The sequence below is a fragment of the Lissotriton helveticus genome, chromosome 1_2, assembly GCF_964261635.1.
Source record: "Lissotriton helveticus chromosome 1_2, aLisHel1.1, whole genome shotgun sequence".
In the NCBI taxonomy this organism is placed as follows: domain Eukaryota; kingdom Metazoa; phylum Chordata; class Amphibia; order Caudata; family Salamandridae; genus Lissotriton; species Lissotriton helveticus.
Genome location: NC_136058.1, coordinates 212079729 through 212097929, shown reverse-complemented (window position 1 = coordinate 212097929; position 18201 = coordinate 212079729). Strand labels below are relative to the sequence as shown.

Sequence of the window (18201 nt, the reverse complement as noted above, 5' to 3'; positions counted from 1 at the left end):
AAGTGAAGGGTGAGAATGAGGAGTGAGTTGTCTGAATGCAGGGTGAATTCCCAGACACTTGAAGTTAATCAGCATGTTATTGACAGGGTGTGGGGTTTCAGATATAAGTTAAACTATTGCTATTTTGAAATTAATCAGGGAATAGAGGGTGAAGGAAAATAATAATATGCTGATCCTGCAACAATCTTCCAGTCTTATGATTAGGGTTGCCAGATCATTATTTTGATGTTGCAGATGGTACAAAAATAAACCGCCACCTAAAGCCTTATTATCAGCACTGTGCGTACTTCATGTTTCATGACTGAAAATAAAAGGAACAGACAAAGTCAAATTACAAATGAATACATACTTTTTTATTTAAGACCCTATTTAGTGTCAAAGCAAGGTCTTTGCAGGCTCTTTAAACATACATGGCTGGCATTTTTTTTATTGGCAACCCTTTTTAATATTCCTTTGCATGAAATGCATTTTCACACTACAGCAGAACATTTGAAATACAAATGCAGGGAATAGGCAGAGTCGGGGCAAGGAGGTACTGGAAAAAGTAAAAAAAAACTAACCCTCTGTAACCAGTTTCCAAAGGTATGCAAATGGTCTTTAAAGGCCTGTGAAAAACTCAGGCTTTCTGGAGTCTTAATAAGTCTCCAGAAACTTCCCAGCTGAGCCCCCAGCAGCACACCCACTGACCTCTGGCCCCACGGCACTCTGAGCGCTTCGGACAAAATGAGGACAGCCTGGAAATGCAGAAAATAAACATCGCTGCACTTCCAGGCGTCCTCATTTACATGTGTTTGCAGAGGCCTTTGCGCTCCCCCTGGGGACCCATCAAGGCCCCCCAGGGGGGGGTGCGCCCCACAGTTTGAAGACCTGTGCTCTAGTGAGTGGCACAACCAGTGCTGTAGGCCCCCTAGTAGCATTTAATTTACAGGCCCTTGGCACAGGTAGTGACACTTTATGAGGGACTTAAAAGCAAATTAAGTATGATAATTGGTTATGAGCCGATTTAATATGTTTAGAGGAGAGAAAATGTTGGAAGGTGATGTATTAGTAGGTCCATGCAGGTACCTACAGCTAGTAATAACACCAAAAATCACAAATAAGGCCCACTCAAGGCTCAATAATTTCATTCTTGCTTTTTCATTGGTAGCTTGGCTCACAAGGAGTCAGGCTTAACTTAGGAGGCAGGTATGTAAAACATTCAATATCACCAAAAACACACAATAAAAATCCAACAATATATAAAAACAGGACACATTTTTACCTTTAAAATGACACTGAAATGACAAGATCAAATGTAAACATGGGCTTTCTAGTGCTTAAAAGCATAAAGCGCCAACTGGGGACATCTGATCGCGCATGACAGGGACCAAGTTAAAACTTCAGGCTGACCACAATAGAGCGCCAGTTGGATACTTTAGGGTAGTTGGAGCAGGTCAAAATCTTACCTTTGCACTAAGTAACTTCTTTAGTCCACAAGGTTAAAATGATTGCCTACAGGCTGTTCAAGTTTCTTAATAATTATCGCTAATTTGTGGTTCCTGAATCGTGTGTGGAGTTAATTTGGTGTTTGGCCTACATATTGTTTTTTACAGCTTTTGCGTTTGTACTGAATAACATAAATGATAATGCTAATAGTTGGTATAGCTGATTCATTTGGTGTGTTTTTCTTCTTTCACCAACAGGTCTGAGAGGCTTAATGATTGCTGTCTTAATAGCTGCCCTTATGAGTTCACTCACATCCATCTTCAACAGTAGTAGCACTCTCTTTACTCTTGACATTTGGCAGAGGATACGCAGGAATGCATCTGATCAGGAGCTCATGATAGTTGGCAGGTTGTTATGCTTTCATATGAAATTGTGATTCCTAAGTTCCTCCTTAAGTTTAGGCATATTGTTGTTCAGCAACTCAAAGGATAAAGTGACATTATGTTCAGCATATTTTGCTTCTTCATTAAATAACTTACATGGCACAGAGAACATCACAGTGGTCTTCTTCTATGCAACTAGTGCATTCTCCCTGTCCCTTTACACCAATTTCATTGCATGTGTTCACTGTCAGTTACCCGCCGCTGGTGATAATTGATAACCTATGGTAGACGTAGAATCATACATGCCAGTATGGAAACAACTGCAGGAGAAACACATTCTGGCTTTGTTTTACTTTCACCTCCTGCCAATGAAACAATATAAACCATTGAGAATGGTCTAAGAATGTCTAAGAATGTGACAGTTCGATGTGGAGTTGAAGGGTGCTGCTGGAATGCGGAGCCAAAGCATGCTGATCACCATTGAAAAAGAGTACACTGAAGAAGTGAATGGAGCATCAGCCATGGTGAATAGGTTGGGTTTGGTGGGAGGTGTAGGATTGGCTTGTGCAAAGTGTCAGGTAGGCTAGAAACCTCAATGTGTTCCACCCCACATCAGAAGGTGCTCCTTTCTTATAGTCTCACTTATTTAAATGCAGCATTTACAGTTCATACTGAAAGATACAGCCTGCCACTATGAGTTGAGTCACATAGTGTAGAAGAGGATGTGGCCTTGCAGTATAATTACTGACAGGCTAGGCAGGCTGTCTGTCCTATATCCAAGTGAAAGTATGGCAGCTGCACTCCAAATATCCTCTATATGGAAGAAGGCAGGAGGGAGGAATGGAATTGAGCTATCCTGACCGTTTATCTATCCCAAGGACCTGCCCAATGAATCCCTGTTGCACAGCACTAACCTGGATTGCTGCCAATACGACATGTGGGTGAAGCCAGCTGGGTCTTTTGCCAGTTGCCTTCAGTCAATCTTTCATACAAAATGTGGTTCCACAAACCTGATAGATTTTCGCCTGCCCTAGTTCCAATTCTTTTCAAAACATCTTTTCATCTTCCCAAGTGAATATTGTGTTAGAATAAAAGGTTTGCACCTTTAACTGTTCCCACAAATCATGGTTCCGCAATCACACATATTTTTACTACCCATCTCCATCTTGTGCTCGTCTCTATTTCTCCTCATATGTTGGTTCCACCATCTCCAGCAATTCCTCATCCCCCACTTTATACCAAAAAAGATGTTCATTATACGTAAGCCAAAACCATCGTCATTTTCATTGGTTGTTACTTTCAGACTCCAGCAAGTTCTTCTTGGCAAATTATGAATGTTAATAGGACTAGTGTACTCAACAGTTTTGTATTTCGTACTGTAAATAAATACATTTTACCTTTGTGTTTCCTTAAGGGTATTCGTTCTGTTCCTGGTTGGTATCAGTATTCTCTGGATACCCATCATTCAAGCAGCCAACAGTGGAAAACTCTTCGACTACATGCAGTCTATGACCAGTTACCTGTCCCCACCAGTCACTGCAATCTTCCTTCTTGCTATCTTTTGGAAGAGAATCAATGAACCTGTAAGTAATATGAATCAATGAAGGTGACACATTCTAGGGTATCTGGTTCTTGATTCCCCAGAGTAATAACTACTGTTTGACAGAATAGGTGATCCTGATAATATGCCGACTTTTATTACAGTTGTGATTGGAGTGTCATGTCACCATACCAGGTGAAGAATGCACCACCTCCTTAAGGTATAGAGTCACACATGTAATATCTTTTAATAAGCATCCCTCTAAAATAAGTTTTGATATTCATCATAGTGCTTGGTTGTCTCCACTGTCCCAGCAGTATTATGTATAAAGTACAAACATACTGGACATGGATATGTTCTTGGCTAGAACATGCCTACTGTCTGTTTTTGCTTTGTAACTTTTGCTGCTCAATGAGAATATCTAAGTGCGCCCCTTAACACCACATCATTTGTGACTAGCATGCCCACACCTATGCAATATATAAAAAATACATGCAACGGATTTCCCTTATTGTAAATCACATGTATCTCACACATAAAGGAATGATTTAGCTTTGAACTCACTTATTGTGATGGCATTTTAAAGCACACTGAAAGTTACCTTGACTAACAAATTGAGAATGTTAACTTTCCAGCGTCACATAAAATGTTCTGCTTGCATGTTTTGGAAAATAGAACTATTTTGTGTGTTAAAAGGGATGGATATGATACAAAACCCTTGCATTAAAAAACAATAAGCTCGATTTATTCGGTGAAATAATGTTGCAGGCTGCCGCTGAGATCTCAGGAGCACCCTTCAGCATGCAGATCACGTTTACATGCTCTTCGACAAACAGAAACCCTGGCAATCAAACAATAAAGCTGGGTTGACATTTTTACTTAGAAGAAAGTATTTTGAGGCCCCTTTGTCCTACCCCACACGCCCAAGACATTCGTTTGAATGTATTAGGCTATAGGCCTAGCTCAGTTTCTAGCTCATGGTGAGAACTGAACTCCAATCATTTACTGAAAACATCAGGCAGCAATGGAGGGTCACATGTGACAGTGCTTGGGTTGAATAACAGGGTTGCACAGAGCCAAAGTCAATCGATCATTGATATACTAGGTATAATTCCTTTTTTCAAATCCACACAGTTAGAATAGTAGTAGGGTGTGTTTATTTATTTTACATGCTCAATACAAAAATTACTTTGGCGCAGTGATACCAACATTCACCACAAAAATTAAGAACACATGAATACACATTACTAATGATTTTAGGCATTCTCACCATGCATTACACAAGAACAAGTGATCCTGGGTGCAACTGGATACCAGCCCTTTAGTACAATGGCTGCTTGGGGAACAGTATGTACTATGCAATTCTAAATTATACATAGACTTTCGTTCCTGGTGGTGAGATCATGCAATCCTGAACAACTCATACACATTGATGTAAGAAGGTGTGCTCATATTTCCAAGTCACATTAGCAACAGCACAAGCCACTGCATTTCCATACTTCCCTTGGATATCACGCACTTGCTAAGATATCTGGAGGAATCCTCCTCCTCCCTTTGTCTGTTCAACACAATGCAGCCAAACGTGAGAGTTTCCATGCCTTTCTCCATACTTTGATTATCCGTGATAATAGCAGTGACCGAGAGGAATGTACTTTTCACCATGCCAGATGTGACCTTCAAGTCAGCCCAAATTGGGATTTGATGTCCTCCTTTCCAAGGACAGCAGGGCTAAATACTAAATAGCAAGCACACTTTTTAAGTTTTGAAAAAGGACATTTAATAAATGAGTTATATCAATAAGTAAGAAACCTTATAGAGTAATAGCAAACGCAGTAAACGCAGTGTTGGAATGGTGTTGGATTTTGAGTCCAACACCATCCCTACTGAAACACAGATTGGAGTCGGAGGAGTAAATTATACTATTCCAAAGTCCAGTGCTTTCCTAAAGCAAGTCAAAATCATGGTAAAGACTTGCGTGCTAAAGGAATGCACAGCAATAATGCAGTCATTGGTTAGACTTTGTTGTTAAGGCATGTGTGGTTCTGTAATACAACAGAAAAATAATATGGTTAGGACTCAAAGTAAATATTATTGCATGAAGAACAAGAGGGTAAAATGGTAGCGTGCATTTAAGTTAAAGTAACAAGGGTAACTATGAGACAGTTATAGATCAAAATAAAAATAAGGTCTGAGGTATGTTATCTGATTGAGAGGTTTTGTGAAGTTTTAGCCTTATTTTATCCTGTAGTGTAGAAGGCCAAGATATGTTTAGGTCACGTTCCATTGTAATTTAACTTCAGGTTTATCTATGTTGTCTGTGGAAGCACCGGAGACTACTTACCCCTTCGCTGCTAGGCCTTTTCCCCCTGTGCTTAGGCCCCTGTAACTTTTTTTTTTTTTAAGTTTGAAAAGCTTTATTGAGTTGAAGAAAACAATGTAAAACATCAGTACAATTGCACAAATAAAGAGCGATAAGAATGAAAACAATTGTGGGGAATAATGTGCCAATAAACAAGAAAGGCCCCAAAAGGGGAAAGCACTATACAAAGAAAAAAATGCTTTTATAACTTTTCATTTTGTGGGGGGGGGAAGAGAGAAAGAAAGAGGGAAGAAAGGGAAAAGAGGGGGGGGACGGAAGGGGAACAGCAGTAGAAAAATATATGGGAAGAGAAATAAAGAGGTATGAAATACAGGGAAGTTCACAGTAACAATAATAACAGTAAAACTAAATATAACAATAACATGTGATCAAGAGGCACTTTTAGATAAAAAGTCTGTTAAAGGGGACCAAAGTAAATCACGTTTTATCAACAATGGAATAGAAGAAGCACATGCACGATCTAGTCTATGATGATGGCAGAGCAAATTCCACTAAGCATTATAAACCACTTTTGTAGTGTCTTTCCAATTAGTTGTTATAACTTGAAAAGCGATAGCAATGCAAAGATCAATAAATTTACGAATATGGAGTGGGACATCCCAAACTGGGGCCAAACCACCCAGGAATACCAAAGAAATAACAAAGGGAACATTATTAGATAAAATCTTATTAAGTGTAGACCAAGTACGGGACCACATAAGTTGGACCTTAGGACAAAGAAAAAACATGTGAACAAAATCACCAGGAGTGCATGAACAGGACCAACACTTCTTAGTGTCTAACAATTTAAATTTAAACAAATCACAGGGAGTATAAAATAATCTATTATAAAAAAAATAAAGGGTTTGTGTGGTACTAGCAGAACGAGAGGTGGAATGAAGTTTGGACCAAATAGAGTCCCAGGTAAGTGAGGGAAAAGTTTGATTGAGGTCCGATTCCCAGAGAAGTTCAAGATTAGTTTTAGGCCTGTCAGTAAGTGAGGGGGAAAGTAACTTATAAATAGCAGAGGCCTTAAGGGGAACCTGAAAGTTAGGTGGAGAGGCAAGGAGGGGAGGTGAAGAGGATGAAGGAGTATTGTGTAGGATAATAGTGGATAGTTTGGGCAAAAGTTCATGAAAGTGTGTGCAGTATTTGTTAGAGATACCGAAGGAATCTCGAAGTGCTGGAAAGGTTAATAAGGAATTGCCAGAAATAAGATGTTGGTAAGTGAGAATTCCTTTGTCAATCCATTCCTTCCAAAAGAGCGCACGATTGTGTAATTTAAGAGATTTATTATACCAAAGTGGAGTGTTCATATGAAGGGAAGATGGTAAAGAGAATGATCGAAAAAGGGCAAGTGTTAAAGCTTTGGAGTGTTTAGAAATAGGAGAAAGTAGCTTAGGCGGTGGTTGAGTGAGATTGGAGGCAGTAAGGAAGGAGAAGGGGTGAAGTTGCGCCAATTCCAGAGAACTCCAAGCCGTGGTGGGAGGAGACGAGTTTTCAAGAAGAAAAGGGCAAATTTGCTTGAGAATGAAAGCTTGAGATATTGGAGAAGTTAACACCACCAAGATGTTTAGGTTGTTGAAGACGGAGGAGTGAGACTCTAGCCTTACGCTTATTCCACAGGAATTTGGAAAAAAGACTGTTGATAGACTTAAAAAAGAAATGAGGGAGAGAGATAGGAAGCATGGAGAGACAGAAGTTCACAATAGGAAGGAGCATCATTTTAATAGTGGAGAGACAACCCCACCAGGAAAGAAAAAGAGGGGACCAACGTTCTGTAAGAGAAGAGAGCTTTTTAAGGATATCGGAGTGATTAATTTTGATAGTTTCTCTAATGGTGTTAGCATATAAAACGCCAAGACATTTGATAAAACCGGAATTCCATTGGAAACCAGAACCCCGAAACATATAAGGAAGACAAAATTTATTGAGGGGAAGGACTTCAGTTTTATCGATATTTAATTTATATCCAAAAACAGAGGAATAATCATGTAATAAAGAAAAGAAAGCGGGAGGGCAACAACAGGGTTAGAAATGTAAAGCAAAATATCATCTGCATAAGCGGTAAACTTAATCTCAACATCTTTATAAAGAAAGCCAGAATAGGAAGTGGATTGTCGAATTTTTTCAAGGAAAGGTTCGAGCGCCAGATTAAAAAGAACAGGGGAAAGTGGACAGCCTTGTCTGGTACCTCTATGAAGGGGAAAATAATCAGATTGCATACCATTAATCCATGTAGAAGTGGTAGGAGCAGAATAAAGCAACTGAACAAATTTAAGAAAAGTGGGACTAAAACCGTGCCAGCGAAGGGCGCCAAACATAAAATCCCAGTTGACACGGTCAAATGCCTTCTCGGCGTCTAGAGTAATGGCAGCCAAAGGGCTGTCCATTTTAGCAGAAAGATGAATGATATTAACAAGGGTTCTAGAATTGTCTGTAATGGATCTTCCCTTAACAAAGCCGGATTGATGGATGTTAACCAAATCAGGGACAATGGAACTAATTCGTAAAGCCAGAATTTTCACATACAATTTACAATCAGTATTAATGAGGGAGATGGGTCGGTAATTTTTACATAGGGAAGGGTCCTTATCTTTCTTGGGGAGAAGAACTAGCATAGCCTGCGAAAAAGAACCTTTAGATTCACCAGAGGAGAGAAAATGGTTAATTAACTGAAGAAAATGAGGAATCAAGATAGATTTAAATTGGAGAAAGAAACGTACAGTAAAGCCATCAGGGCCAGGTGTCTTATCTTTGGGGAGAAGAGAGAGAGCAGCAAGAATTTCCTTTTCTGAAATCGGGGCATCAAGAGAAGAGAAATCCAACGAAGGATTGGGAGATTTAGGGATAGAATTAAAGAAAGAGTCTAATTGCTCTGTAGAGGGGGAAGACTCAGGAGTATAAAGAGTAGAGGAAAATTGAACAAAGCAATCCAGAATTTTGGCATCAGAAGACTGGAGCGAGCCTTGTGAATCTTTAATCGAGACTATTTTCGATTTCTGTTTTTTAATTTTGAGATAATTTGCCAGAGCCCTGCCAGCTTTATTGCGACCACCATAAATCTTCGCATTAAATTGAAGAAGCTGATTGGAGGCCGATTCCCAGAAATGTTTATTAAATTGCAATTTAGCGGAAATGAGAGAGGACAGAGATTCAGGAGAGTTGGAAGTGTAGTATAGATGCTCTAGTTCTTTAATGCGTTTTAGATAAGAGGAAGCTTGGGATAGCGCTTTCTTTTTTTTACGTGAAACAAAATCAATAATACAACCCCGGGCAGTGGCTTTGAAAGCATCCCAAAGAAAGTGAAAGTCAGAGGTGGAGTGAAAGTTAGTAGTAAAAAAGTCATCCATGAAATGAGTGAAGTGTTCAATGAAAGTGGGATCAAGTAAAAGAGAGTTGTTAAAGCACAGGGGAAAAAAAGGAAATTTCTAGAGAGTCATGGTGGGACAACCTCCATGAATCTATAAGGCCTCTAGATGAGATGGCTTTGTAAAAGGACTTTTGCATTTTGTTGGGAATGTAGCGAGCTTGTGATTTGCGGTCTAAAAAAGGGTCCATCAATTGATTACAATCTCCCCCAACAATTAAATCATCATTAGCATTAGAAGTGAGAAGGGAGGAGAAATCATTCCAAAAGGAAGAATCAATGCCATTCGGACCATAGACATTACAGAGAGAGAGATGAACATCATTAACAATGCAATCAAGGAGCAGCCACCTGCCATTAGTGTCAATAGTTTCATTTAGAATTTGAACAGACAACGCTTTATGAAATAAAATAACAACACAATTTTTGTGATTAATAGCAGGAGAGCAAAAAACATCCCCAACCCATTGTCTACGTAACATCGATAACTCTTGAGTAGAAAGATGTGTTTCTTGTAAAAAGGCAATTTGACATTTTAAACGAGCAAGATGAGATAAAACACGTTGTTTCTTGAAAGGGTTACGAAGACCCTTAACATTCCAGGATATGAGTCGGAAACTTTTCATATGAGGAGATTAAAGGAAAGTAGAAAGAGAGAGTAGTACAGGTAAAAAAAGAGAATATATAGAGAAAATGGCAAGGAGAGATAGAAAGTAACTAAATGAAGTAAAAAGAAGAACGATGGAAATAGTAGAGGAGCCCAAGTAGAGAGAGCAAAAGGAAAAAGGAGCAAGGCCATCAGAGTAAGGTGAGATGAGAAGAAGAGAAGAGATAAAAATGGAGGAGAAAGGGAAGGAGTGACTAACATCACAGTGCCAAAAGAAAGGAGGAAAGGAGCAAAGTGAGGTGGATAAAGTCGAAAAGAAAGGGAAAGGAGAGGATAGTGAGGAAAAAGGGAGTGGGAGCTAAACGCTGCCCGAAAAAAGATAGTAGGAAGAAGGATGGCAAGGGAAACCAAAACGGTTCCAGCCATACAGAACAATTAACGGAGTAAAAAGACAATAAAGTGAGAGCGGGAGCAACAAGAAAAGACGACCGCACAAAAGGGAAAGTGTCAGAAAACCCGGTCCGAGGAACATGAAGGAAGAGAGGCAAGAATAAGAACAGGGAATAAAGAAAATGGAACCCAAGACCGAGCACGACAATATAAACAAATGGAGGAGACTTACCGAACAGTTAAGCAAGGACAACAGCGAATTGGAATAATGGAGACGAAGACAGGACAGTACGATGGAGGGGCATACAACCAAAACATAGGGCGACGAACCTAGAAATCAGCGGAGACAAAAACCAATTAGATCATATGAAATAGAACAAATAAACAGCACAAGTATGAACAATAAGCGAAGTAAAGAAAGGAAGACATGAGGAAATTAAAGGACGCCTTGTTCCATGGAGTCTTCTCTGTGGAAATGGATGAATCTGCGGAGATCTGCCGGATCCTCGAAGCTGTAAGACCTTTCTTTGTATGTGACCTTGAAAAAACAGGGATGAATAAGTCCGTATCTAGCGTTCATGGAGCGTAGTGTAGCCCGCATATCCAGAAAGTCCTATCGACGCATCGCAGTCTGTTTGGAGACATCCTAAAAGAAAAAAAGTTTATGTCCCGACCAAAGTAGTTGCTTGTGTTGCTTGGCTGAATGCAAAACAGACATGAGGTCAGAATATAGAAGAAAATAAGCAATAATGCCTCTAGGTTTTAAAGAAGAAGAGGAATTTTTTGGGCCAAGACGATGCGCACTTTGAATATTCAGGTCCACATGTTTAGGCAAGCCGACTATTGGTAGGACTTGTGACTTCAAAAATAGGATGATGTCGGACCCCTCTGAATTCTCCGGAACGCCGTAAATAAGCAGGTTATTGCGTCTATTCCTCTTTTCCAAATCCTCGGTCGTTTTCTTGAGGACTTGAACTTCCTTGGTGAGGATATTCACTTTAGCGACAACATCTTGAGCGTCACTGATTTTTTTGTTCAACGTTGGTGACCCTTTGATCTAGGCTGGAACACTTGTCGTCTAACCTCTGCAGGGTAGCAGTAGTATCCACAATAAAGGGACGAATTAGACGAAGTTCCTCCATGAGGTCCTCAAGGGTAACTGGAGACGGCGATTTAGAAGGAGATGGAGGATCCGTCTTGGGATGCTTGCCTGTTGTTGCAGGATCCTTGCGTGAGGAAGAAGCTGCGGTGGAGGCTTTAGTGCTGTGCGCCTGCTGCATGGTGATGGAGGCGGGAAAGCAGCGTGAAGTAAAGAACAAATCAGCCGACCATGCAGTGGCGGTGAATGAAAGCAAAGCGAACTGCAGAGGTGGAGACAAGAACAGCCCAGTAAAGGACAATGCACCTTCGTGGCAGAGAGTAGCACACAGCAATGAAGTAGCGAAGCCCCAAGCAGGCGAGCTCTAATGTAGATGTGAGGGCAGGAAACAAACGTCAAAAATAGTACCAGAATACCTCAAGGTGCCTCAGAGGAAATCAAATGCCTCCTGGAACAGTAGAGTAAGACATAAGTCCATTAAGAAGTCATAAACAGCAGAAAAGGCAGCGGAGAGATATTTGAGGAAAAACGAGAAAATAAAAAAAAAAAAAAAAATGGCGGCCGGATCCGAAGCAGCGACATTTATACAAAATTCGGACTCAAAAGATGCATTGCCACAATCAGGAACATACCCATGTGCTGGGGGGCAGTTCCGACATCGAAATCCGAAGTTTCCGACCAAAAACGCTGTTGGGAAGCGGGACCTCTGTGAATGAAGCGCCGCCGAAATCGCGGAGCTCAGGGAGGGGCGGCCATCTTATCTGCCGCGTCGCGCGCTCTCTCAGGCCCCTGTAACTTTTTGACCACATAAGTTATCCTCACCAAATTTGCATCCTTTTCTTCCAACTTCATGGGGATTTCAAAGGTACCCACGGTTTGCTGAATCCCCTGGTGGAGACCCAGAAATTAACCAAAATACAGCTACACCATCCTTCTAGCTTTCAGGGACAAGCAGACTTTTGTAAAAAAAAAACTACATTTTTTAGACAGTTTTGGTTTTTCTGGGACATAGCCAATTTTTGCTATTTTTGGCACGTTCAACCTCTTTCCAGTTAATGGTACAAATGGGTACAAAAGCAGTGATGGATCCTAGGATCCTAAAAAGCTATACATTTCTGAAAACTAGACAGAATTCGAAACTCAACAAGGGGTCATTTGCGTAGATCCTTCAAGGTTTTTGTATAGAAATCAACAGTTGAAAAGAGACAAAATTGAAAACGCGTTAAAATAAACAGCCATTTGTGCCAGCGTTTTCACCTTTAACTTCTAATAAGTATGACAGATGTTTGAAAACAATATAATGTTACATCCGATGGACCCTTCTTGTTGTGGGGATATATAGAACTTGTATGTTCACCAAGAACCCGAGGTACCCGGAGCCAATAACTGAGCAGCGTCTTGCAATGGTTTTTTATTGTGTCTTAGGTATATTGCAATTCATTTGGGAAATATAAACAGGGAAAAATCAGTATGAAAGTCACCTATGTATTTCTGAAATGGAAAATAAATATATAGAGTTTATAAACAGTAGCTATTTGCACATCTCCGAAATTGTGGATACCGATACCAGTATGTGAATTATAGGTCATTTTTCAAAGTGATTTCTTTTTTACAAATTGTCTTACATTTGGAAAGCAGAAATGCTTTGAAAGTCAATAGGTTGCTCTACAATGGTGTGTTCCCCTAAGTCTCCCAATAAAAATGGTACCTCACTTGTTTGGGTAGGTGTAGTGCCCGCGTCAAGAAATGGCCCAAACCTCAACGTGGACACACCACATTTTCACAGTGAAAACAGACCCTTTTTTTGCAAACAGCCAAGCTGTAGATTTTGAACTCTTGCTCTGCCGGCACCTAGGGAAACCTAGAATACCTATACAGTTTTGAAAACTAGAAAACCAGGGAAATCTAGGATGGTGAGACTTGTCTGGCTCTCACCAGGTTCTGTTAACCAAAATCCCCTGCAAACCTCAAACTTTTCCCAAAAAAACACATTTTCCTCACATTTCTGTGGTGGAAAGTTCTGGAATCTGCGTGGATCCACAAAATTCCATCAAATCCTCATTCCCCAAAGTCTTGCGGAAAAATGGTACCTGACTTGTGTGGGTAGGCCTAGTGCCCATGACAGGAAACGGCCCAAAACGCAATGTGAACACATCATATTTTCACAGTGAAAATGAACTCTTTTTTTGCCAAGTGCCTAGCTGTAGATTTTGAACCATAGCTCTTCCGGCACCTAGGGAAACCTAGCATACCTATACATTTTTGAAAACTAGACACCCAGCGGAATCTAGGATAGGGTGACTTGTCTGGCTTTCATCAGGTTCTGTTACCCAGAATCCCGTGCAAACCTCGAAATTTGTCGAAATAAACATATTTTCCTCACATTGGTGGAAAGTTCTGCAATCTACGTGGATCTACAAATTCCGGGCCCATTTTCATTGTGGTTTGTCCACTTGCGTTGTGGGCCTTTTCCTGTCGCAGGCACTAGGCCTACCCACACAAGTGAGGTACTATTTTTATCGGAAGACTTTGGGGAATGTGTGGTGGGTGGGACTTTGTGGATCCACGCAGATCCCAGACCCTTTCCATCACAGAAACGTGAGGAAACTTTGTTTTCGTTATACTAAGTTTGAGGTTTGAAAGGGATTCTGGGTAACAGAACCTGGTGAGAGGCACAAAAGACACCCTATCCTGGATTCCCCTTGGTGTCTAGTTTTAAAAAATGAACAGGTTTGCTAGATTTCCCTATGTGTTGGCTGCGCTAGGGCCCAAAATCCAACGGTAGGCACATTGCTAAAAACAAAGCTGTGCCCAGTGGGCTTTCTGCCGCCCTGGGGGGGAGTCTGGGGTTTGCCCCTATATGCCCCCAAGGTTGACAGAAAGACTGTGGCTATTAGTATGGGGGCATTGGTATGCCCATTATGGACAGCCCCCATGCATAAAAAAGCCTGGGTAATCGCTTGTGCCTAGTGTGTTCTCCGACGCCTCCTGGGGGGCAGATCAGGGGCTACTGCCCCAATCTGTCTCCAGGGGGGCAGAAAGACTGTGGAATTTTTTTGGGGGATGGGGCATTGGCATTCCCATTCTAGGCAGCCCCCACCCCTACGTAGATTAAAGAAAAAATCCCTGGTGCCTTGTGGGCTTTCTGCTCCCAGCTCCCAGCCCCCAGGGGGGCTGATCCGGGGCATCTGCCTCCTGGGGGGCAGAGAGACTATGGCTTTTTAGGGGGATGGGGGCATTGACATGCCCATTCTGGGCAGCCCCTACCCCAACATATCTATTTAAAAAATCCCTGGGGCCTAGTGGGCTTTCTGCGCCGGGGGGACAGAACATTGTGTGCCTTCTTTGGTGGTAGGGTGGGGGCATTGTCATGCCCATTCTGGGCAACCCCCACCCCTGCCATATAATAAAAAATCCCTGGCACCTATAGAGCTTTTTGCCCCCCTGGGGAAACAGAAAGGCTTTCTGGCCTAATTTTATAGGGGAGAGGAAAGGCTCCAAAGGGCCGCTACCCTCTTCCTGGTGCCTAGTGGGTGGACCCCCGCTTGGGGATTGCCCTCCTGGGACAATCCCCGGGAAGGGTACCATTAGAAAAGGGAGATTCTCCAATTTCCAGCGTCACCTCTTCCATGTTTTCCGGTGCTCGGGGGCTGAGATAGCCCCACAGACACCGAAACTGTAAATCTGAAACTAAGTTTCAGTTTCATTTTCAACATAATGACAACAGCGTGCCAGGCTTGCGATCATCATTACAATGAAAAAAGCCAGTATGCTTTGGGAGGTTGGGGAAACATTCCCCCATTCCCCCCCGCAACGACAGATAAATACTTAAAGAACTGCTACGACTTTGGAAATGCAGCTTTTGTAGATGCTTACCTGCACTGGGTCCCACTGGATGACCCGCGCTGTTGAGGCCCCCGTCCGCTCCTTCGGTCGTCGACGGATAGCTGAGGCTATACCCTGAGGTGGTCACATTTACCAGGGGACATCCGTTTTCACCAGGGCAGGGCATTTTGGCGGCGGTGATTGTTCCCGTTCGCCGTCAGCAGTGGACGCCTCTGTGGCTGTTGAGAGGGCTGCAGATCGCAGCGGATCGCTTCAACGCCGTGCACTGGGTTCCCCTGGATGGCCTGCGCTATCGAGGCCCCCGTCCGCTCCTTCGGTCGGCCACCGATGGCAGAGGCTATGCCCTGAGGTAGTCGCATCTGCCTGGGGACGTCCGTTTCCACCAAGACAGGGCATTTCGGCGGCGACGATCGTTCCCGCTCACCAACGGCGGTAGATGCCTCAGTGAATTTGGAGGGAGCTGCGGATCGCGGCGAATCGCTTCGACGCAGTGCTGGGAGCCGAGACCTGTCCATGCCGTTGGAGGACGTTCGCGGTCGGAGCTGGGCACGGCTGCGGTGGTGGCCGTGTGGGCTCCACTGCGGGCTTGGAGTATTAGCAGCGTGTTCGGCAGATTGCACCGACTCCGTGCTGACTGACCTGGAGAGGCTGTTCTTCTTTGGCGGACCTATCCTGCTTGATTCCCCGACCGTCGAGGTGAGTGCCTTCTTGGACGACCTGCAAGGGTCGCCTGCTTCTACAGCACATTTGCTGGGGCCGAATGATCCCTTCGCCTTGAGCCTGCGTCCAGCTGCTCCCATCCGTGTGGTGCTGCATGGGTCCCCTCTGAGCCTGAGACTGGCTCCTACTAGCCGACCTGGTCCGGCAGGAACTCTGCTACACATATAGGGACACTACCTCGGCCGCCTCGTTGCTTAAGCTCGCCGACCCTCGGATCTTGAACCTGGATCCTGCGGGTTACACGGTGATTGGATTTGTCCCTGCCAATTGCCATTGACTAGGCTGCTAATCGCTCAGCCCAGTGCTGAATTAATGAAAACTTTTACAGCCTTGTCTGATGGCGATATGTGCTTTTTAACGTATTTTTATTTTTTTAACTCTTTGGGTTACCACCCTCTAATATTATTTTTATGTATCTCTCGTCATGCTTCTACCTGAGACCAAGGCTGTATTACCACATGATTCCAAACTTGTGGAACCCATTTTGTGTCTCTTAAATCACTTACAATTTTTCTTTGGCCTCCATTTTGCCTTCCTTTCTTTATTTTGGTGTTGTTGCCCCCTTGCCTTGCTGAAAATTAGACAGTGAAAAAGGACTTATTCCACCTCCTCAAAATCGATGGCCATCTTTGAATGGAGCCCCAGTTACAATTGCCTTTGTAGCTCCAGCCTGCTGTCTTTGCACTTCAAATTACTTACTTTCTTCTCTCTACATGCCTTCCCTATCTCTTTTCATATCTTTCTCATCCATGCTCACCCCATTTATCCTGCGCTTGCCTTCTTCCTGAATATACTACTCATCACACAGATGCTCTATTCTATGATACCTTTCAACTCTACCCTCTTCTTTACTGACTATTGACCTACACTCTACGGTACCTTTTAACCTTTTAACTCTACCCCCATCTTGGCTGATCATCAACCTATTCCTACACTGTATAACGTAATTTTGTGCACTTTATTCATTTCCGTTTTGATGTGTTATTTTATTGTTGTGCTTTCTGTCTGACAATATTATCCCCCCCTTATGATGTCCTTCAGTATGGCTCACCCCCAGTTCTTAATATTGTAATTTGTCCTGGGTTATGGATAACTCTACCTCCCCTCTTCTTAGTCGTGCCCTACACATTTTGTTATTTTGATTTTCTCTGTGGCCTAAGTTGCATGCTCCCCCCTTTCTCATCTCATGTTATTTGCTTTTATGTATATATACTACAGTTCACTATCTTTGCAGTTTATACCTTATCTCATCGGCATTTACTCTTTTTACTTTGATTCACATCTTTCTCATTATTAATTTGTTTTTCATCCTTCTCATTTGTAGTTTTAATTCTATAAATGTACATCGTGATGTGCTCCTTTTTCGTTATGTACTCTGTATTTTATTGTGTATTTTGTTTCATTTTGCTCCTCCCTATTTCATGTTTCTCTGTTTGGCTCACCTTCACTTCTTATCATTGCAACCTGCTTTAGCTAAACTATTTTGTTGTATATTTTCCTTGAATATGTTACCACCACACACGATGTTCTTTTGTTCGGTTTTACCCACACTTCTAACTGCTGGAACCTGCTCTGGCTATATATAACCTGACTCCCTCTTCCCCTATTTCCGCATTCTATATTCTTGTTTTGAGGTTTAGTACGGTCTAATCCGTTTCCTTCTTCTCTTTCTCCCCAGTCTCCTAATCATGCCTACCCTCACCCATCCCCCCTCTATCTCAGCTCCACCCATCTCGAAATTTGGCCCTAACTCTTGGTCTATCCTCTACCACTCGCATCTCTCCAAACATGGTAAGAAAAACTTCAAACACAAACTTCTCCGCCTCCATCCAGAAACCCTATTTGCAGATCACCATAATAGCCTTAACTCCTGGATCATCACCAACTACATCTTCTTCACCAATTGCCCATCTAAATGGAAAAGCCTATTTCTCCGACATCTCCCTATCACTAACTCCCGCAATATCCCATATGGTCTGAAACTCTCCACCACTCCCTCTCCTTCCTTTCATGGTGAAATAGATATCTCCATCTTCAAATCTGGAAGCATTCTCATCCAAGCATCTGAAAACCACCTCCACATCTTTGAACACCACTTTATCGCTCAATCCCAATCCCTCACACAGTCCTTGAACCCTTTCTTCTCACCCCCTCTACCCCTAAACCCATTCTCTCCCATCTCCTCCCCGGCCCTCCTGTCACTTCTCTCTGATTTACCCCCACCCCTAGTTCCTTCATCACCCATCGCTTCTCCGACCCCCTATCTCTTCTCCCTGATTTACCTTCCTCCTCTCTTACATCCAACACTGTTGCCCTTTCCCAAACGCATTTTACCCCCCCTGCCTCTATCACTATTACAAGCACTGATTCCCCTCACCCCACTCCCCCAATTTCTCCTCACACGATTTCCCCCTCCTCTTCCCCAATCATGAAGATTATTCTCATTCACTACTTACCACCCT

At 42.5% G+C, this 18201-nt stretch overlaps 1 protein-coding gene across 1 annotated transcript in view; it reads left to right on the top strand.

Annotated features, from left to right (window-relative positions):
* The window catches only part of LOC144799857 (sodium/glucose cotransporter 4-like), an 803794-nt gene that overhangs the window by 497517 nt on the left and 288076 nt on the right, over positions 1 to 18201 (top strand). Inside the window, exons 10-11 of the mRNA XM_078671442.1 lie at positions 1683 to 1833; positions 3223 to 3391. Of these exons, the coding sequence (XP_078527568.1) occupies positions 1683 to 1833; positions 3223 to 3391 (320 nt within the window). The remainder of the gene's footprint in view (positions 1 to 1682; positions 1834 to 3222; positions 3392 to 18201) is intronic.